Source organism: Chinchilla lanigera, unplaced genomic scaffold, assembly GCF_000276665.1.
Source record: "Chinchilla lanigera isolate Chin_1 unplaced genomic scaffold, ChiLan1.0 scaffold00029, whole genome shotgun sequence".
NCBI classification, from domain to species: domain Eukaryota; kingdom Metazoa; phylum Chordata; class Mammalia; order Rodentia; family Chinchillidae; genus Chinchilla; species Chinchilla lanigera.
The window spans coordinates 21357598-21380369 of record NW_004955430.1 but is presented as its reverse complement, the minus strand read 5'-3'; the positions used below and the strand labels follow the sequence as shown (position 1 = coordinate 21380369).

The 22772-nt window shown below is 36.1% G+C and overlaps 1 protein-coding gene across 6 annotated transcripts in view; it reads right to left on the bottom strand.

Moving 5' to 3' along the window:
- The window catches only part of Rbms3 (RNA binding motif, single stranded interacting protein 3), a 679403-nt gene that overhangs the window by 13680 nt on the left and 642951 nt on the right, over positions 1 to 22772 (bottom strand). For 3 of the 6 annotated variants that reach the window (XM_013515628.1, XM_013515629.1, XM_013515627.1), the window contains 2 exons: positions 6065 to 6145; positions 3251 to 3378 (listed from right to left, as the gene is read on the bottom strand). In XM_013515628.1, the coding sequence (XP_013371082.1) occupies positions 3251 to 3378; positions 6065 to 6145 (209 nt within the window). Of the gene's footprint in view, positions 1 to 3246; positions 3379 to 6064; positions 6146 to 22772 lie in introns of those variants that run through there. The other 3 variants (XM_005387516.2, XM_013515630.1, XM_013515631.1) reach the window with 1 other exon arrangement.

The window sequence follows — 22772 nt, the reverse complement described above, 5'->3', positions numbered from 1 at the left end:
ATGCTGAGATGAATTCCCCATGGAGAGTAGTGCCTCTGTTGGCGTGCAGGCTGGGGGCTGGGAGAGTCAGGCCAGTTTGGAGACTTATACCCTCTACGTGCAGGCTCCATTGGTGATAGAATCATTTCTGTGTAAACCCAATCATATCATTTATTTTTTTTTAAAAGGCCTACATTGATTTCTGAGCTCACTTAGAATAAAACCACGCGTAATTATCCTATAGAAAGTCAAGTATCTAAGAGCTTAATAATGGCTGGCCTGTTCACCTTTCTCTACTCCTATTCCCCCGCTCTGGTCCAGGACAGTCCAGCCTCTATTCCCCTCTCAGGGTTTCCAAAAAGCCCATTTCCTCTGCTCTGAATGCTTTGTCTCCAGTATCTCCAAGATGAGCTTTAAAATGTCTTTCAGTTCCCAGGTGTACAAGAGGCTTGCTACTCCAAGTACTAGGAGTGTAACTCATCACTTCCATCAGAAGAAAAATTTTGAATAATCTGCTTAGGAATTCTGTTTCTTTTTTATTGTTTTTAACATATCCATTCCATATGAGTCTATTCCTAGTAGAAAGTAAAGTCCAATAAAATAGGGGAGAAATATGCTTCTTTCATTGGTCTTTTCCTAGCACCTAGAATGTTGGTTGTCTAACAGTAGGTGATCCATAAATAATCATTGGTTGGATGAGTGAAAACATTGCTTTCATTTATCTAGAAATTATTAACTATGAAAAGGAAAGTTTGAGGACATAAAATTTCTCATTTCTTCCTTATGCTCTGGAAGATGCAAGGTGAGGTTTGCCTATTCACTGAGGCTTGTGAAGTATACTTGGCAAATAGTGTTTTAGTCAGGGTTTTCTAGTACAGCAGACTAAAATATAAATATAGCACTATGGGAGACTAACACAAGAGGATCGTAAGTTTGATCCCAGTGTTGGCAATTTATCAAGACTGTGTCTCAAAGTAGAAAATAAAGGGGCGGGGCTGGGGATTTAGCTTAGTGTAAAGGGAAAGGCCCTGCATTCAATCTCCAGTATCTTTTTCAAAACAATAAATACAATAAATATATAAACAGAAAGAGAAGGGAGAGATGTGGGTGCCAAAAGAGCCAATGGTATAGTTCCAGGCTGAGTCTTAAAGTGGAAAACCAGGAGAACTGATGGTATAATTGCCAGCCTTCAAAATCCAAGTTGAAGTCAATGTTTCACATGAGTCCAAAGGCAGATAAAGGCCAGTGCTGCAGCTCAAGGATTCATGCAGAAGTTCCCTTTTACTCCTGGGAGGGTCAGTGTCTCTGTTCTATTCACACCTTTAACTCCATGGATGGGGCCACCTACATTAAGGAGGGGCTCTGCTTTAGTCAGTTTGCTGAGTCAAATTTTAATCCCATCTCCCATCACCTTCACGGACATACCCAGAATAATGCTTCACCAAATGTCTGAGGTTCTCATAGCCCAGTCAAATTGACACATAAAATCAATCAGCATACATAGTGTCTCCTATTTCCCACCAGTGTCTCTCAGTCTGCTTTCACATAGGACATATGTGATCCTTTCCCCTAAATATAACCCACTGACCAGGATGAAAAAATTCCAAAATGCCTGGACCAGAGAGTTAGAGATCACCATGTTGTCTGCTCATGAAGAGTGATTCACACAGGATGTAGGTCAGTTGAACAATGACAACAGCCTGCTTACTCAGTAACAATATTTTTTGACAGTTTTTATTGATAACAATAGTAGTACTTTATATTTGTTATATTAACTGGTATTCTCAACACATTTAATTTTTACAGCTGAATTTAGAAACTAAACTGCAATCAGAAGATTCTATTGCTTTGGTTAATTCAACAATAAGCAAATCTCTTAATGTGCATGGAAGGTAGATGGACAACCCTTCTCTCCTTGTCCAAATTTCAGTCCACCTAATCTCAGCTCCCTTCTTGACTATGCCTAGACCTTGATCGCATCCTTGCCTGGTCTACGTAGTTTAGTTTTCCAAGAAGCTTGCTACGTTAATTTAGACAGAATCCCCAACCCTTGATACTTAATCATTCTCCATGTCTGATCAGTTTCTTCATCTCCCACATTTCCTGTATCAATTCTTGATCTGCTCTCAATAAGAACACTTTTTAAGCCAGTTTAGTAACAGTTCCCCTACCCTGCTGTTTCCTCTTGGTATTTTTTCATTCGCTGGCTCTTTTTCTCTGTTGATTGGGTATCCATCTCCAGCTGTCTCTGTTGTATTCTGAGTTGAGCCTAGTCTCTCGCTCCTATTATGACAGTCCTGACACACATTGAAATTATCCTGAATAAAATCCTCTTTGTTCTTTTAACGAGTGTCTGAATAATATTTTTCTTTAACAAGCAAGACGATGACAAGGAAGAGGAGCAACATTCTTCTAAGAGGACCATCTGGGAATTCATTGTTTTCTAAGGGTTTGACTGTTATCTACAAAGTTGAATAGTTCGCATGCCAAAGCTTCTGTATGTAGACTTTTCTGTTGCTAATTCCCTTGGTTTCAACAAAAAGCTGTCAAATTTGAGCCTACATATTTTCTGAGTACAAAGTCAAATATATTTTCCTTTATGAATGATTTAAGAACCATCAAGCATAACTGACTACTTCATTTTGCAATTTAATTCCTGAGTAAGTATCTATTGTTTTGTATCTAACAATATCCTTTTTCACAAACATTTAACTGGGTGTTCAAAGGAACCTTGCAAACAGTGTATCACTGTCTTCATTTAACAGTGAGGAGACTAAGAACAAAATGCAGGTTCCCCCACACTTTCAGGTGAGAATATTACAATTTTTCCAAGAATGTATGATAATCTATTTTCTGTAGAAATGACTGCAGTGTGCCTCTTTAGTAAAAGATACCTCCAATTACTCTGGCCAATTGCCCAGTGAAACAATAGCTGAGGAGTGGCAAAGAGATCTGAGGAATCCTTGCTCTCTTTGGACTTGTTCTTAGAATTCTGAATTCCGGAGAAGCAGAAACACGTGGCTCAATCACTTTCATCCCCTATGTAACAGCCAGCCACTTCCTGGGACCAGAGTCATATGCTTTGAGTTCACTCAAGGTTATGTGAGATACCCTCCTGAATCCAGCCCGAACTAGTCATATAATTATGAGCAAAATATATACTTGCCACTAACTTTGGGGTTGTTTACCACAAAGTAACAAGTATATCTTGAAAGAGTAATTTCAAGGTACTTGATCTTGAGGGAAGCAGTTTGCCATAGCCCAAACTTACTTAGATTGTTGGTAAGAATATGCAGGTGCGTGTTCGTTGGACGTGTCCACTGCTATCTGTTGCTGCTGACCACTGGTGTCCTGCGATGAAGGTGCCACTGTCTGGGGAGAGGTATCAGCAACAACACCCTAAGGAGGCAAATAAGTACACAGAAGACTTATTTGCTTTAAGCAAAGGGTCCTTGCTTTGAGGATGATAAATGCCCTGTATTTGGTTTGAGAAGAGATGCTGTCAGCTGTGTGAAGTGTCAATATGTACACAAGGGAAAGCAGTGTATATCTCAGTATGGGTTGAGGAGGTTGTCTCAATATGATGCCAATAAGCTGCACAATCAGAAGTCCTTGGAGTACCCAAGAAATCAGAAAATCATTTTGCCTATACTTGAAACTTTTAAGCAGTAGTTGCATAAATAATACTAAATAGCAATTTTTTAGTAAAGTATTTATTCATGATTCCTATAAGTATTAGTATTTCACACAAGCTCCTGGAGTAGTTTATTGTACTATGTCTATAACCTTTGAGCAAACCAGCGGACTCTGGCCTTCATAGACATCAACAGCAAAGGTTAGAAGTGGTCTCAGAAAAAGTGTGGAAAAACCCTGCCCTTAATTTTGTTTGCCTTTGTTTCACCTGTCTCCTATATTTTGTTTCTAACAGATGCCAGCAAGAGCAGATTTCTGGCACTGACAGCACCAGGGGCAGATGCTTGGTTCCAAGAGAGCCATAGGTGACTGGATCTGATTGTTAATAGACTCGAGGAAGGCGACAGTGTTGGATATCAGCAGTGATGCTGAGTTGCGAATATTCTTCATCAGTTCTCTGTCTCTTAAAGATCCCTGAAGTTCTTCCCTAGAATCTGAAAAATCCCCCTATATTCATCCATTGTTTGCTTTCTCAAGGGATTATTTCTTGCTGTGTACATTTCCAAACATCCCACCAGCATTTATTTGTGTTGACACAGGTAAATGATCATTGCTTCTACATGGACAATGAATCAGTGTTTTTTCTTATAAACCTAAACACAAGGGATATACCAGAATATATTTATAAATTTCTAAGTGAAATTATTCTTTCCAAACTCTGATTTTAACTATGATTGGATTGTTTCCAATAAGGCACCCCATCAAATATATTTTATTATTTTATAATCACTAAAATTCTCTAATTCTTTAGATTAGCATATGCCTTTGGTACAGACATACAGAAATGCAATTATGTGGCAGAAATTTATTCTTTGAGTGCCTGGAAAATCCAGATTATTGATTTTCTCAGAGTGTAGGTGGTTTTTAATGGATAAACATAATCAAGAACATGTAATTTAATCATAATGTTCTTGAAATTCTGAAGATCTAATTAAAACTTTTTAATGTGACACATTTTCTGAGATATACACATCTAGAACACACAAAGGGATTAGAAATCTCAGGTCTTTGGTTTTCTAAACTACACAACAGCATCCTAGTAAATATCATACAAGCAAGTGATGCTACACACAAAGAACAAGTAAATCAACTTTTGAAAAGAGCCAGTGTAGTCTATAAAGGTTTCCAGCAGACTCTTGATAGGTGGACTTTTGTGTGCAACAGGGCAAATACATTATATGTTGGACAAATTATGAAACAGCAAAGAGATCAATTGCCAAAGATTTTCAGTAGGTGAGAAGAGGAGCAGTGTGACCATAATGCAGATGTGCATTGGGAAAAGGCACAGAGGAACAATAGAAAATAATGTGTAGAACCGAGAGGAAAATACACATCTAAATGTTCTATCACTCTCTGCATAGCTCTACGCTTTCTCCTCTCTATGTAGCTTGAGTCTCTGACCAGTAAAATAGGTTTAGAGGGGATGGGTTCATCCCAGTGGAAAGTGAGAAGGAAATGGCCAAGCTGTCATCAAGAAGATGAGACAGTCACCATCACTCATTATGTCTACAGTGATAAGAGTGATGTAACTATTTCAGTCTTGTGTATAGAAAGCTACAAATTTGTGAAGGCTCATTTAGTAGAGATTTTGTTGTTGTTGTTGTGTGTTTGTTTTTGGTTTGTTTTTTTTTTTTGTGGTACAGTGGATTGAACCCATGCACGCTAGGTAAGCACTGTACCACCAAATTACACTATTTGCCAGAACAGTGGTTTTCAATCTTTGGAATATGAGGGAACCACCTGAAATCTTTTAAAAACTTGAAAGTCTAGTACATTCTCCAGATAAGTCAATAAGAATCTCTGGGGATAGAATCCAGGAATCAGTATTTTTTAAAGTTCTCCAAATAATTGTAATGTGTGGAAAAGTTTGAGAATCCGGACTAGTACAGTATGTCTCACATTTTAATGTACATCTGGGTCACTCAGAGATCATATTAAAGTTAAAATTAAGATTCATTAGGTCTGAGAAGGATCTTATAGCTTATGTTTTTAACAAATTCCATGGTTTTCCAATGAAGCTGGTCAAGAATCTCTGAGGAAAAAGACACTGGAGATCTAGCTCACTCAAAGAGGTATAACTTGCTTTTCCTCCACATTTATGAGTATTGTGGTTACCACTTGATAAAGTAATGAATTGTTCTGTGAATTTTAGCTGTGCAAAGTGTCCTTCCTTCATATGTCTGTATCAGATTAGCACATTTCATGTGCAAAGCAAAACATAGGCATAATAGAATAAATATGCATACTTTAATATACTGGGCTTGTGACTACTACAAATTTCATAAAAACACAAAATTTAGACATGAGAATTCCCTGGGTCATGGGAAACGCACTGTATGTAACTCAGATTCATTTCCCTTGGTCTCTTTCTACAAGACAGGGATGGACTTACTTCAATAGAAACAGCTGTTGGAGGCACAGGCGTGTACTGGGGAATGTAGGTCCCTTGCATAGGAGCAGCAGCAGTCATATACTAGAGGGAATCAAAGAAAAATGCATGTAAACTTGGGGTTTCAACCATAGAACAAATTAATTACCACATGAGACTACTTCAGATATATGGGTCATGGCCAGTACTGATTAGTCAAATTCTGTTTTGACCAAAAGTAAGACAGGTTCCCCACACCGGCACTGAATGACCACTTTTTTTGGTACTGATTTAGTACTTGCAGTAGTCTTACCTTTACAGCTTCAGTTCGAGTTACTTTATCCCAATCCTCATTCTAAAGGTTCTATGTAAGATCTACAATATCTCACATCTTACATGTAAACACCAGTGAGGGTCAGGGTGTTGTCTGTTTTGCTTTGTTTTTTTTATTTTTCTCCATTTTATTGCTAGCAAGTATCACACAGTAGGCTCTCAAGTATTTGTTGAATGAATGAATTATCATATAATATTAGTAATTATTTCTTTTCTAATTAAAATTGGAGGAATAATGTAGGAAAACCTTATGCTACCACATTCAAATCTGGCAAAAGTCAAGTTTTTTCATTTTCATGTCACTTGTATTAACCTAAAAGAAATATAGTATTGGAGTTAATGCTGAAGCTTCCTTCACGCTTTTCTCCTATTTCATCTAAGTCACTGGCATTATTTGCTTTCCAACTCTTAACTCTTGAAAATTTCACTATTGGGATAAGTAATAAAACATCTTAATCATTTTTCTATATGTTGTGATATTTAATAAAATACATATTTAGGATGAAATATATTTTTTTCAAAGAAGAAAGGGAGCTCATTTACTGAAATATAAAGTATGACCTATGTTCCCATTTTTAACACATATTCTCCCTGTAAATTCAAAAGTTCTATTTTTTGAGAATTGAATTTTCTGTGGAATCAGCTATGCTCCTCACTTCTAAATGTGACAATATCACAAAACTTTAAAACTAGAATGAGCTAATGAAACAAAGTGTTTTGATTCATAAAGGATAGGGAAATTGTTTTGATGGACAAAAAAAGTTCTCTGAACCTATTTCTCTGAATTTGCTCAGATCAAATATTAGGACCAAGTATAAATATCAAAAAACTAAATTACTTGTTCTGTATATGATAGCCCTTTCAGTATTCAAGAGACATGATCTAACTAAAGGGAAATATTTCAGTGGAGACTAACTTGTCAGCTGCAGTTGCTTAATATTCATGGACAACTATAATGAAGAAAACAAACTTGGAAAAAATGGAATCTCCACCCTAAAAACACTGTCACTTCTACAAATAGAGGCAGTCTTAATTCAATAGCTTAAACCAGATAAATCAAACTGTTGCCTGTAAGCTATGTGTTCTTAAAATAACAAAGAGCAACTCATATCCACATAAAAACTGCTTTTTAACTTGAACCAAGAATAACTGCTTGAAAGGCCTAGTAATATTTGTGATTTTGCTCTATCATTGAAAATTATCAGTGACTTCTATAATCTGTCCTCTGTGCTTATGGTAGTCACCAGTCCTCTACTGCAGTGTCCGGACTATCATCTCCTTAAGGCATGGGCTAAGTTTTATGCATCTTTGCGTCTCTTACTACACAAGGAAATCCCTGGAATTCAGTAAGCAATCATTCAGCGGCCAAAGGAAAGGGTATAAGCAGAAAGCTTTCCAATTCCAGTTAAAAATTAAGCATATGACTTATTCATTGACTCACTAGAGATATTAATTTCACCTCCACTCACGATGTATTTGTATAAACTTTAAATAAATACCTTAGCCAACTGTTCTCACCATGTTTTTTCTGTCCTTAATTGGACAGGTGGTCAGTTACCATCAATTTTTCAGGTAAGTACAGAACTCTAGCATCACATTTCAGTAAACCTGGATTTACATCTAGAATGTAAGGCAGGCATCTCTTGTCAATGAAATGCTCCAGGGATTATATTGTAAATAGCATTTCTTTAGCCATTTCAGACTCTGAATGGTGACTTGGCACTGTCTCTGGGTTCTAAATATCCTTGAATTCAGTATTCCTGACAATGTACACTTGGAACACTAGCTATATTGAGAGGAAAGTTTTCTATATTCTAAAATATTTGAGCAGTGCTACATAATGCACACTCTCCTTTCATGACATATGATAAAAGCTCTGAGAAGTCATGTTTTATAAAAGCCCATTTTACCACGATGAATGCAACATTTCTACAACTTCATTTTTGTAGTACCTGTGAAGTTTGCTTAGACCTAGTGCTGCAGGAATACCCTTTGGAAAAAGCTTCTTGATCTGAATCTTTAAAAAACTAGCAAATTTGTAGCAAGTAGGACATTATTTTTGCACACTATGAACCTATCCAAGTACATAATTGATACTGCGGTGGCTATGTTCTATCTTTGGTCATGGGCCTCCAAGATTTACTATATACCAGCATAAGAATAGTTTCTCAACTACTCGAAATTTTCCGTTCTACAATAATTTCAAACTTTACAACTGAGCCTAACAAGTTAGTATGTGTGAACTTTCCATAGGATGATGTCACTGGCACTCATGCTACTACCTTGATCCATTCACCTGGACTCTACTGTCAGTGTCTTTTAGAAGGTATTTCTGTGAATTAGAGGTCATTAGGGACATGACCTGTGGCCCTAGTTTACCTGTTCACATGAGAGCTAACTCAATTATAGTGTTTACACCTCCCTGCTCAACTAAAGAATACCTAGGCAGTATGATTAGTGAGAACATTTCATGTTATTCTTAGCTGCTTTCAAACAACTCAGTCATGCAAAACTTCATGTGTGTACTACTTCTATAAAACTAAATCAATAGATTTTTTTCTCTTTTCATAATATTCCCTAGAATTTGGAGCATGAACACACCTAAACTGCTTATGGAACAATTCATTCTCCTCTTTAGACTAGTTCTTTGAGTCTGACAAGATGTTGCACCCATTTTACAGAAGAAGAAACTGAGATTCACATATAATGAGAACAAACCCATTTTCCTCTGATTCACGATTCAGTATCTTTTTCAATCTTTTCCACTACCTTTAAAGTTAAACAAAAAAAATTCTAAGAGCTTTCTTCTGATCATTTCCTTGCAATATAGATACTGATTTCTTTTTATCAGTGGAATTTAATAATTGCAGCTTCAATTAAGAATATATAGAATAATATGCCTTTGGTTGATATTTTATTGTTAATTGTCTGCTTACATTTTGTCCTTACTTTATAGTCAGAATGCCTAACTTTATTTTAGGAAGTCTACCCTATATGCTGCTCACTCAATTTTATGCTGCTCTTCTGAACAGAAATAATGCAGATTTTATGCTATAAAAGAAATGAGTTCAGTTCAGTGTGCTATTCCTGTCTGTGTATCATTCAATGAAATGAAATCTTTCTGGCTGTTTTTTGTCAGAGACAAATTAATAGGTTTTGAGGAAATTGTTTGAAAATTAAGAAGGATTTTAAGCAGGTGAATGTGGAGTTTTATCCCTTTAAGACTATTATCTGTGGATAAACTTTCACAGTAAAGCTTTTCTGTGTTCAACTGATGCATTGTTGAGTAAAGCCTAAAGAAGTGACAGGCTTGTAAAACCCAGAGCAAGTATGTACAGGAAATGGCTACAGCTCTGTGCAAGCTTAACTCTCAGTTTCAGGTTATTGATGACAAATAACTGAACTTTTACTCAAAGTCTCCAAGTTTGATTTTCTTCAGAGCTAAACTTAGACTAAATAATCTAGGTTGTACAAATATTGTTTAGATCTGGGAGCCTGAGGGACTGCTTTTATTTTATCCAACTAACAACAAAAGACAAAGGTCCTGTGATATCAGTGCTGCCCTTTTGTCTTCATAAATTCCTATGGATTACTTATTAAGACCATAACAAGAATGGATATACATCCCTTAATCTAATTTCTTTTATTGATGATTCCCCAAAGGTAAAAAAAATTGCTATACATTTTCATAGATATAAAGTATTTCACTGACATTTGTGGTATCACACCTGATAAGAACCACATTGCAATGTGCTAGTAGAGCTAAAATGGATGAATGTATAAAATATTCCCTGTTAGTAGAAGGTCAAAGTTACAGCAGTGATACTTTTTTCTTATAACCAGTTTCATAACTTCTACATACTCTGAAGGCAGTGGGTTTCATATGGAAGTGTGTAGGAGCTTTGAATAATCTTTCTCAAAGCCACAGAATAAATTCCAAACTCCATCACTTGTTCCAAGAAGTCTAGACAGTGCATCATCAAGATCGTTACATGCAGAGTATGAGAATATTTGTGAGATTGGAAAGGAATTGTGTTTGTGCCTATTTGAGTTGGGACAAAATATTTCTGTTGCTGTGTAATCATTGATTATTTGGGGGAAGCAGAAATAAAACCCCAAATTGTTAGTTCTGGGTTTATTCTCTCTTTCCTCACTAAACCCAAACATAGTGAAGTGTTTTATAGACTTTATACAGGGAAACTTTTCATTTAAATTATGTTATGGGGCCAGGAAAAGTCTTATATTTTGACATTAGGCTTTTCTTAAAATAACTGATGAAACTGGCTTATTTGGAGGCATCAATACATTATTTATGCTTCACATTGATTTATTCAGTTCTTTCTATAAGACTTGTAAAGCTGGTTAATAAATTCCAGCAAGAGGACTTGGTTAGGTCTTATCAAACCCAGAAAGCCAATGAGAAAGACACAAAAACCACAAAAACTGTAAAAAATGTTACCTCCAAAGGTGGCTGAGTAGATGAAAGCAGAGATTGTGACAGATGATGCAAATAATACAGTGCAAATTATTTTAAAATCACGTGATTGAAAGTTTCTTTTAAAACAGAAAGCTTGAGGATACAGGTAAAGGCCCGAGTTATTATTTTTTTTTTAAAGAGTGGATGAAGGACTGAGAGAAAACCACCAAAATTATTCCAGAATTTTGACAGCTCTGCTGTTTGGGATTGTAAAATTCTATCATCTCAGGGCTGAGTCACAATGGCTGAACACGGGATGGCAGACTGATAGCACTTTACACGTTTGTTTTGATTAGCTGAGCACTGATAGCTACTGCAAGGCAAGTTTGAGAACACTTTCCATGTCTCTGCATCACTTAGTGGATGAGAACATTCTCAGAGAGGAACTGTAGAGATTCCTGTTGAAAGAAAAGCACATTTCCAACAAGGGCAAGGTAAAAGCAGCTCCGTGCTGCCCAATTCTTCCTATGCTCTTTCTATTTTTGCCAATGAAATGTTAGATAATGAAATGTATTCCTGGAAGAGTAACAATGAATGAAGTTATGTTAGCAAGAGTATATGAAGTACTTCTTCAGGTCTTAATCAGACAACATATGTAACATTTTTGGTATGCCAAATGTTTAAAAGTGCAGGACAGTTGTTGGTTGCCAAATGAAAGTGATGGGTGTGGAGCAGTAACGAGAGCGTGGGTACACTTATACGGAGGGAGTTGTCCTCTTTGCATTGAAACTTCAGTATCTTGATTGTGGTGGTAGATTAACAAACCTATGGCTAATAAAACCATATAGCACTTAATCTATATGCAAATAAGTCAAAGTAAAATTGGGGAAATCTGAATGAAATTTGTGGGTTGTATCACTGTCAAGTTTTCTAGTTGTGATGTTACACTATAATCTTGCAAATGTTATTATGGGGAAAGTTAGGGAATATGTGCAAGAGATCTTATTATACAGTTTCTTACGACTTCGTGTGACTCTACAATGACCTAATGAGAAAATCTGAATTAAAGGACAGGAACAATTTAAGTATATAAATAAATATGGTGTTGTAAATAAGCAGTGTACATGATTTACCTCATTCGTTGGTGATCAGGGCAAAAGAACTTAAAAGTATCATGATTTAACAGTATACTTTTGTCTGAATGGCAAACAGGAAAAAGACTGATGATACTGAGTGTTAGTGAGAATGCAAGCAACAGAAAAATCTCATATACTGATACTGGGGGTTTAAATTGGTATATCCATTCTATAAAACTGTTTCACACAGAATACAGAGAATCATCAAAAAGATCATACATCATGACCAGATAGGACACACTCTAGGGAGTCAGGGATGGTTCAACACATACACATACACTAAATGCAATACACCACACGAATGGAAGTAAAGACAAAAATCACATGAACATTTCAATAGATGCAGGAAAAGCATTCAACAAAATCTAACATCCATGCATGATAAAAATGAAGGAAATGGGAAGAGAAGGTCTTTATCACAATCTGATAGGAGCCATGTATGCCAAGTCAACAGACATACTAAACTATGTGGGAAGAAGCTGAAAGCTTTTCCCCTAAACCTTACGAACAAAGCCAGGGTGTCCACTATCTCCACTTCTGTTTAATACTGTACTCAAAACATTAGCTAGAGCAATTAGGACATGGAAAGAAATAAAAGGAATATGGATGGATAGAAAAGGAAGAAATTAAATTGTCAATATTTGAAAAGACATGATCCTGTACATAAAAGATCTCTCTAAGATTCATCAAAGGATTCCAAACCAAATTCAGCAGTGTATCATGATACAAAGTCAACACTCAAAAGTCAACAGCGTTCATATACAGTGAAAACAAACTCACCAGGAGGGAAATTAGGGAAATAATACTTTTCACAACAGCATCAAGAAAAATGAAGTACTTAGGAATTAACCTAACCAAGAAAATGAAAGACCTTTCAATGATAATTATTGTGCTCAGAAGAAGGAGATCACAATTTCAGAAAGTTGAGACATATCTTCTGTTCCTAGAGAGGGAGAACCAATATAGTGAAAATGGTCATGCTTTCAAAAATGTTATATAGATTTAGTGCAATGCCAATCAAAATATGAACAGCATTCCTTACAGAACTGGAGACAGCAGTCCTAAAATTCGTATGGAACTGAAAGAGACCTAGAATAACAAAAGCAATTTTGGGCAACGAGAGAAAAGCAGGGGGCATCATAACCTCAAATTTCAAGCTATACTAGAAAGCTACAGTGATAAAATATTGCCAACATTATTGGCAATGAACAGACACTTGTGGATCAGTGGGAGAGAGTAGAAGAGGCAGACACAACTCCAAGTACATTTATCTATGTTATATTTGACAAAGGTGTCAAATCCTTTCACTGGAGGAAAAGACAGCTTTAAAAGTTGGTGCTGGGAAAACTGAAGATTGCTGAAGATTGAACCTAGACACATATCTCTCACCATGTACTAAACTAACATAAAAATGGATCAAAGGTCTAAACATTAGAATAGAAACACTTAAAGTACTGGAAGAGAACATAGGTAAAACTCTTGAAGACACAGGTGTAGGCAAAGACTTTCTGAACAAAACCGTGGTAGCACAAGAAATAATATCATGAATCAATAAATGGGATCATGTCAAATTAAAAAGCTTCTATATAGCAAAGGAAACTAGCAATAGAGTAAAAACAACCTACAGAATGGGAAAAATTTTTTGCTAGCTACTTCTTGTACAAAGAACTAATACCTAGAATATATAAAGAACTCAAAATGCTTGACCTTCCCCCAGATTTGAAGACTCAAAAAAAAAAATGGGCATCAGAAATGAATCTACACTTCTCAGATTAAGAAATACAAACAGCCAATAAATGCAAGAAAACATGTTCAGCATTGCTGGCTACTTAAAAATGCAAATTAAAACAACGCTGAGATTCTACTTCCCTCCAAGAAGAACAGCTATAATCAAGAAATCAACCAGTAACAAATGCTGGTGATGCTGTGGAAACCCTTTTTCATTGTCGGTGAACACATTAACTAGTGAAACCGCTACAGAAATCAATATGGAGATTCCTCAAAAAACTAAAACCAGAGGTTCCATTTTACCAAGCTATTCCCTTTTAGGTATCTTCCCCAAAATGTTAAAGAGATCATTCCGCAGTGATATATGTATATCCATGTTAATAGCAGCACAATTAAAATAGCTAAATCCTAGAACCAGCCTATTTGTCCAATAATAGATGGATGGATAAATAAAATGTGGTATTTATACATAATGGAGTACTACTTGCTGTAAAGAATGATAAATTTGAATTATTTATAGACAACTGATGCATTTTGAGACCATAATTTTAAGTGATGTAAACCAGACACATAAGCTTAAATATCACATGGATTCTCTTATGTGAACTACTCAATATGTAAATAAAGTGAGACATAAAAGACAGATGATAGGAAATAAAGAGAGATAAAAAAAGCTATTGTAATCCAGCATTAACCATGTATCTAAAAGTGTACCTTGATTTACTACAATTATCTTACATGTTTTATATGTTTTCTTGTTTTCCTTGTCTGAGTTTTAGACAAGAGAAACTTCTGAGTTTTAGAAGTTAGTTTATATTTAACTTTATAAGAACTTATAAATAAATAAATCTGATGCTGGTAAAATGAAAGGAGGATGAACAGAAGGGGTAAGAAAAAGAACGGTAATATGTTATGTACCAATTCCTCATAAGGGATGTGACATACTCCAAATATATACTAATAAAAAGTAAAGTTTAAAAAAACTGGCAGTAACCAAGAATCAGGACATTTGCAGAACTATACCAAAGCAATTCCATTTCTAAGTACATACAAAACAATTTTTGTAAATATATACTATCATCTATTTATAAAACAAAGTAATATAGTTATTGGTCTAAGAAATAACATAAATACTAGTAGTATTAATACATAAACATAAACGCTAGTGGGATTAACATAGTGTAACATGCGTACATTTTACAATAATATAAAGTGATGAAAGAACAAACTGCTCTACAAATATGAATGAATCTCATAGATGCAATGTTGAATTAGAGAAAGCAGACCTAAAATGCTTCTTCATGCTATATGATTCTATTTATTTAAAGGATAAATCAAAGATAATCTTTTATGATCAAAATGGGATTGTGGATACTCTGGTGAACATAGTAAAACAGCAAGGAAATGAAAACATTTTTCTGTTTTGATCTGGGTGCTGAATATGAGTTTTTGCACTTTGTAAAATGTAGTGAGGTGTAACTTAGTATCCATCTTTCAAGAACAGAGTAAAACAAACAAACGATGGAGAACAGAAAACAAGAAAGGCTGATCTTAGATAGGAGCAGGGACCATCTATCTGTTCAAAAGAAGAGAATAAATGAATTTAAATATGAAAAGGTTGAGAAAGTAGTCGGATCCTAATGTTTCCTTTTCATTGCCAATATTTTTCAGGCAAGATTGAAGTGAGAAATAGGGAGACATAGTGGGCTTGGGAGTGTGAGAGAAGGCACCTAACGCTTGTTTTGGAGACTGGAGAATTTGCCAGACCAGGGCCGTGTGATAACAGTTCTGGGCAGTGCTGTGTGCCTGTTCTTGAAAACTTGAAAAAACTGAAAACATCTTACCACAGCGGTATATGTGCACCCATGTTTATAGCAGCACAATTTGTCATAGTTAAATCTTGGAAACAATCCAAATGCCCATCAACCGAGGAATGGATATAAAAGATGTGGTATTTTTATACAATGGAGTATTATCAGTTATAAAGAAGATAAAATGAGGGTTTTATAGGTAAATGGATGCAACTAGAGACCATACTCATAAGTGAAATAAATCATACTCACATGAGTAAACATCGTATTATCTCCCTAGTTTAAGAAACTGAGAGTAAATAAAATCTGAAAGGTACAATAGATGGTGTGAAAGAGAAAGAAACTGCTCAAAAGGAAAGAACAACTGGAATGGGGGAAAGGAGAAAAGAAAGAAAGAAGGGAATATGTACACACACACACACACACAATATTATCTTAGCTATTTTGTGTATATCTACACAAAATAGCTAAGATAATTGTAGTACTAATTTGTATTGGTTTATTGAAAGGAACAGTTAATATTTAATTATTTAATCAATTTTGCATGCCTATATCTGGTAATCTGAGCAACTACTTTGAAGATAACAATACACAATATAACAGCCATTGTTAATTTCCTATCATCGGGCTGGGGATTTAGCTCTGGGCTGGGGATTTAGCTCAGTGGCAAAGCTTGAACCTACGACACATCTTGTTCTGAGTTCGGTTCCCGGTACCGGAGAAAAACCAAAAAAAATAAAAAAAAAAAAAAATTTCCTATCATCTTGTTTTTAAATTCTGTATCACTTTTATTTTTTTTCTTAGTTTTTATTCCCTTGAAATTAAAAAGAAGTTGTAGGGTCACAAAATTAATGTGAAATCTGACAGTGTAGTGGCATGGTTTACTATCCCCACATTCCTTTGCTCAAACGTATTGTGCAGACTGAGAACTGGATGTAGGTAAGATGGAAGTTTTGCCAAGAGAGTATGTCAGAGGAGTTAGGCAGCAGACGAGAAGGATACGAAGGATGTAACCAATGTAAGGGAAGTGATTTTTATCCCTGCATTTTTAGGGAAATGAAGGACAACCCCAAAAGATAAAGAAACAATAAGAAAAGACTGGCCTACTGGTGCCAAAGAATGGTCTCAATAAGGGTCATTAAAGATGTGTACAGGAGGAGCAGGTGACCGGCCCCCAGAGGGTGGTATTAGAGCTTGTGTGTTCCACATTGAGGTGTGAAGAGTGTACAGTCATTGCTAATGATGTATTCTAGGATGGGGTAGAAAGAGACCTGAAGTGAGCAGCTCAGGGAATAGGGAGGTCAGCATGCTCTTGGTAAAACTCCAATAGGGACACAGATCTTCAACTCCTGTACCATTAGTGTTCAGTCAAACAATTCTGAGCCCTTTGTGCTGCATGCTGAGTTGAATAACCACTACGAGTAGAAAGATCTTGCACACAGAAGTGACAGACACATTAGTAAGCACTGTGCACCACTCTGTTAAAAATCTTTCTGAAGGTTAGACAGTGATGAGACAGAATAAGATGCAGATGTGGATTCAAGAACAGTTCCCAAAAAGGCCAGAAGAAACTGGGTTTCCCATAGAACTATTCAGCGTTCTGATTAGCTTATTTCTTCTTTATTGCTAATTCACTTGCACAATATTTATTATTCTCAGTGATACATTAAACATTGTAACCAAGAACAGAATAGGTAATCACATCCTGGCAGTTGTACCTTTTGCATTATTTCAACTCTGTCCTTTCTTCTCTTTTCTAACTTGGTGTTCCTTAGCACTTGTGATTATTTTTGCTGTATTTAATGTTTTATCAGTGGTAAAGAATTAAAAATATTCTAGAAAGTAGTAATATCTTTAAACAACTGTTTTAAATGTCAAACAAAACGTATTATCAGACTCTATTTAAGTCAATCTAGACGGAATCACTTTAACAAGTTACCTGAAAGACTGTTTTGTGGATGGTGTTTTCAGAAACTTGCAATATGCAGCAGAGCAACTAATGTCTTGGCCTTTGCAGGTTCATTTAAGGTTTTCTCTAGTACATTAGCCATGCCTCTTTATTTTGGAATTAAGAGAAATGAAGGATTTTTTCAAGAAAACAAGTTGAACTAAGAAATCCTCACTGTGCCTGGAAGCTTTGTTATTTTCTGTTTATGTTCTGTGACTAAATCATTACATTGGACTGGATAAAAATACTTCAGCCAAAGTGAGAGGGAACTCATCCAGACTGCCACACACACAGAAAATTCCATTTCCACAGAAAATATTTGTCTCGAAGTTATCAGGCCCACACATCATGAATGCCAGTCATCCCAGCGGACTGGGGCAGATGATAGAACTCAACAGGAGGAAATGTTGAATTCTGGAATAGAACAGAATTTAGTCTCCACAAAAGTTAACCAACGTGTTCTTTTTCAATGTGTTTGTGTTTCAGTTAAGAGGTCTCTTTTCAAAGCCAGAACTTGACCTACTCCACTCTTTAGAATATTCACATTAGAGATTAATCCAATGTGGGTGGGGACCAAATGAAGGTAGGAAGAAACAGATGGTAGAGGAAAAAAGAACCAGATAGGAGGATTCTCTATAGAGATAAACTAATAGAAAGCAGCAAGTTGGAAACTGCAAAAATAGAACACAAAACTATGTGCCTAACATACTTCTAGGAACTGAATATATTTAGGGAGAAAACAGATTGAAATGCCAATATTCTGTTCATATAAACATCTACAATTTTGGCAATACAAAAACATAATAGAGGAGTGTCTGCCAAGCTGCGGATATTATCATTCTTTGCTTCAAGGATATGAGGAGTTTAAAGAACACGGGAAAACTGACACAGGGCAGGACTGCAAGGGGGCAGACCCTCTTGTGCCAGAGTCCAGATTTCATTCTGCTCCAAGAATTGAAGAGTAATTTGCTTGATGACAGCTGTCAAACAGTACAGAGGTAAAACATGTTATCATGGAGAAAGCTTTAAGCCAACCCCTCTGAATTTGGAGATCCATTATAGCATACACCCTCACGTTATGTTTGGCTGTGCACAAATCCACCTGCTCAGTGAAGAGCACTCCCTCCTCATTCCTTCCTTTGGTGCAGTTTTGTTTCTGCTGTGCTCATTCTTCCTTCTGTCCTCCTACAACACAGATCCAAGCCTGTCTCTCCAGATGAGTTCAGAAGCCCAATTCCTGTACAAACCTTTGCCTTAGTTCCACATTTGGAAGTGATAACTCTCTCCTATGGCATGTGTTAGCTATTTATCTCTACTTGGCTACACCTCCTGGCAACTAACTTATGTGAACTCTTATGAAGACCACACCTGAACTCACCAGGGTTGGTAGTTACTATGCATTTCTTGAATGAATAGAGAAAGGAAGGAAGAATAAATGGATGAATGAATGAATGAGTGGGTGAGTGAAAAACTCACTCATGGTTTTCACAGAACATAAAAACTCAGGGAAGATAAGGTCACCTAACAACTCAAACTTCTTTTTTAAAAGTTGAATAATTAAGGCCTAGAATGACAAGGAAAGCCTAAAAAGAAAAAGAACTCAGAACCAATAGAATGTATTGCCCTACATCTTACAGGTATTTGTGAAAAAAACTTGACCTAATTATAAAATACCTTAAAAGTTTAAAAAATGTGTCATGTTAGGACAAAAATAGACAGAATTCCACATCACAGAAAGATCTTCTTGTACACAGAAGTGACAAACATATTAGTAAGCACTGTGGATCCCTCTGTTAAGAAGCTTTCTGAAGGTTAGATAGGGCTTAGAATCAATAGCAATAAAATCATGCAGTTTTTTTGTTTTTTTTTTGTTTGTTTGTTTGTTTTTCTCCGGTACCGGGAACCAAACTCACGACCTTGCGCATGCCAGGCAGGCGCTTTTGCCGCTGAGCTAAATCCCCAGCCCCAAAATCATGCAGTTTTGATGAGGAGGAAGAGATGAGTATTCGACCAGGACTTAGGAGATCTCAACAAGGGAGGTTCATCTTTTCTTTTGTGACTAAAGAAAAGCAGGTAAATTTACTTTGCATAATCAATTTATTTGTAAGCTTAGAATCAGGAAATAGAAGGAATGTATAACATCCTTTATCTTCTCTGTGAAAATCATGGCATGTTCATTGCCCCGAAGTATCGGTACAGCATTGTGAACAGAAAGATAAACGTTGGAAATCTTTCCTCAGAATATATTTCAAGGTGAATATTCAAAATTATTTAATTGCGAAATTAGAGAGAGATGAAAGAAGTTCAAGTTGCATTAATTATTACTACCAGTGGTGTGCTGGCAAGACAGCAGGCGCCATAATATATAACCTTTTCTACACCGGGGAGGGAAAGCAACAAAGAAGGAGCAGGCAATGGGCACAGCTAAGGGAGAGATGCAAGAATGAAGTGTCAGCAAAGCAAGTACAAGCATTTCAAAATTTAGAGGAAAAAGCCTTATGGCTGATCACAAACCACTTTTTATAGTGGGTGGTTGGAGAGGCATGGATGAAAGTCATTTGAATCAAGGATGTTGAGGAATACGGACACTACAATGCTAATGAAGCAAGAATTTGATGACAAAAAGCCATGAATCTCTACCTGTAAGGAGACTGACCAACTATAGTGACAAGGGGAAGGAATAACATCCTGGGACAGGGTTATCTTTAAAGAGGGTAAGGAGCTCGTACCTGGCTAAAGGAGACAAAATTCATGCAGGAGACTATAATACCTTCTTCCAATTCTACTGGCCACAGAAACTGATGAAGCCTGCGTTTGAGGGGTCGTTGATATAGGTAAGAACCACCATTATGGTAAGACATGAGGACCAGAGAATCTTCAGTACAGAGCAAGAAGATGTAGGGGAATCCAACCTTGTGTTTATAAAAATCTCCTAAGAGGGACATTAAGGAAAAGATATATGAGGTCATTAGTAAAAAGATGCTCCTTTGGGTTGGCAGAAAAGAATGTCTTGGGAATAAAGTCTATATGAATGCAGATACTCCAGCAGGACTGACTTAGGACAGTGGTTCCAGAGATGAGGGTGAGGTCGGAGGCCGGGTCAAGCTCAGAAGATTTCACAAGCTTGATAAATAACTGTCTGTAAGCAATATGAAAACTATTATATGTTTTGTCTGTAAAAATTCTTTCTTCCTGTTTTCCTACCTCCTCATTACTAGAGGTTTTTCACTGGAGAATTGAAATGACTGCATATTTGAATTCAAATTCATCTAAACCTAAACAGATGTTCCTTCTGCTGAACTTTGGCAAAAGAATAAATCTTGGAAAAAGCTACCTATAAAACACCTTAGATGTTTTTATTTAATTTTTTTTTTTTTTCTCATACTGGAGATCAGGGTCTTCACTATATCTCCAGCCCCGTTTTACAAAAAATGTTTTCTGAGACTTGCCACTTATGTTACAACTTCTAAATGTTCAGAGTGAAAGGAGATCTAGTGTCTCCCTATTGCTTCTTCTGTTAATCAGAAAAATTCTGGGGCGGATATCCAAGCCTTCTAACTGAAAGCTAATCTTGCAGCATAATGGAATTGTTTCTTCTAGTTTTTTTCTTGTTTCTGTTGTTACTATTTCTCTTGAGCATATAAATTATTATGCTTTGGTAATATTAACAAGTTAACAATGTTTTGGAGCTCTCTAATATAATATGTAGGAAATTCTCCTAGTTTTTTGTTTTTGTTTTTTTGAGACAGGCTTTCACTATGCAATTCAGGCTGGCCTTGAACTCACTTTGTAGCCCAGGCTCACCTTGAACTTGCAGTAATCCTCCTGCTTCAGCCTTCCAAGTTCTGAGATTACAGGCATATACCACCAACACTTGGTTGGAAATACCCTTAATTTATGAACATATGTAGTTTGTTACATTTTTTAGCACTTATGCTTGACAATACACTGATTTGGCATTGATACGTAGTCTACCACATTACTTTGAGGGTTATGAAAATAAACTTCTCTAATGTTATGCTCTAAATTCAAAGAAGTTAATGTTGAAGGTAGTGTGCCTGAGTGATAATCAAGTATTTTAGAAGAATGAAAGACCAAAAGCAGTAACTTTATTTTGGGATTACAATTGTTGATACGTATTATAACAAAATGTCTCAATTTAAGAAATGGTATAAGTGCTGGGTACATAGCTCAGTGGCACAAGTGCCTGCCTGGCAAGTGCAAGGTCCTGAATTCAATTCCTGGTGCCAAAAGAAAAAAAATACATGGTATAACATTACAAATGTATCATGTAGCAATCCCAATTAAAATACCATTAGTATACTTCACAGATCTAGAGAAAATACTCCTAAAGTTCATTTGGAACCAGAAGAGGCCAGGAATAGCAAAAGCAATATTGGGAAACAAAGAAAAGGCAGGAGGCATCACAATTCCTGACTTAAAATTATATTACAAAGCTACTGTGATAAAATCAGCATGGTACTGGCACAAAAACAGACCTGAAGATCAATGGAACAGATTAGAAGATGCAGATACAACTACAAACACACTCAGTTACCTTATCTTCGAAAAAGGGGCCAAACATATTCAATGGAAGAAAGATAGCCTTTTTAATAAATGGTGCTGGAAAAACTGACTTTCCACATGCCGAAGACTAAAACTAGACTCATGTCTTTCACCATGTACTAAATTAGTCAAAATGGATCAAAGATCTAAACATTAAAACAGAAATATTAAATTTATTGGAAGAGAAAGTAGGTAAAAATCTTGATGACAATGAAAGAGTTCATAAATAAAAAACCAAACTGCACAGGAAATACTTCAAAGAATCAACAACTGGAATCTCATCAATATTGAAAAATTTTTGCACATCTAAAGAAATCACCAACAAAGTAAAAAGAAAACCCACAAATTGGGAAAAAATTTTAGCCAGCTGCCCCTCAGACAAAGGACTTCTATCTAGGACATATAAAGAATTTAAAAAAATCAGGCCTCCCAAATTCAAAGACCCAATCCAAAAATGGGCATCTGAGGTGAATTACACACTTCTCTAAGGAAGAGATACTAATGGTGAATAAATACATGAAAAAGTGTTCAACCTCATTAGTCATTTGAGAAATACAAATTAAAACTACCCTGAGATTCCCTCTCATCCCACAAAGAATGGCTATCATCAAGAAATCAACCAGTAACAAATGCTGGCGAGGCTATGGGGAGAAGGAACCCTACTCCACTACTGGTGGGAGTGTAGACTGGTAAAACCACTGTGGAAATGAATTTGGAGATACTTCTCAAAACTAGGATTAGAAGTCCCCTTTAACCCAGCTATTCTCCTTCTGGGTATTTTCCCAGAAGAATT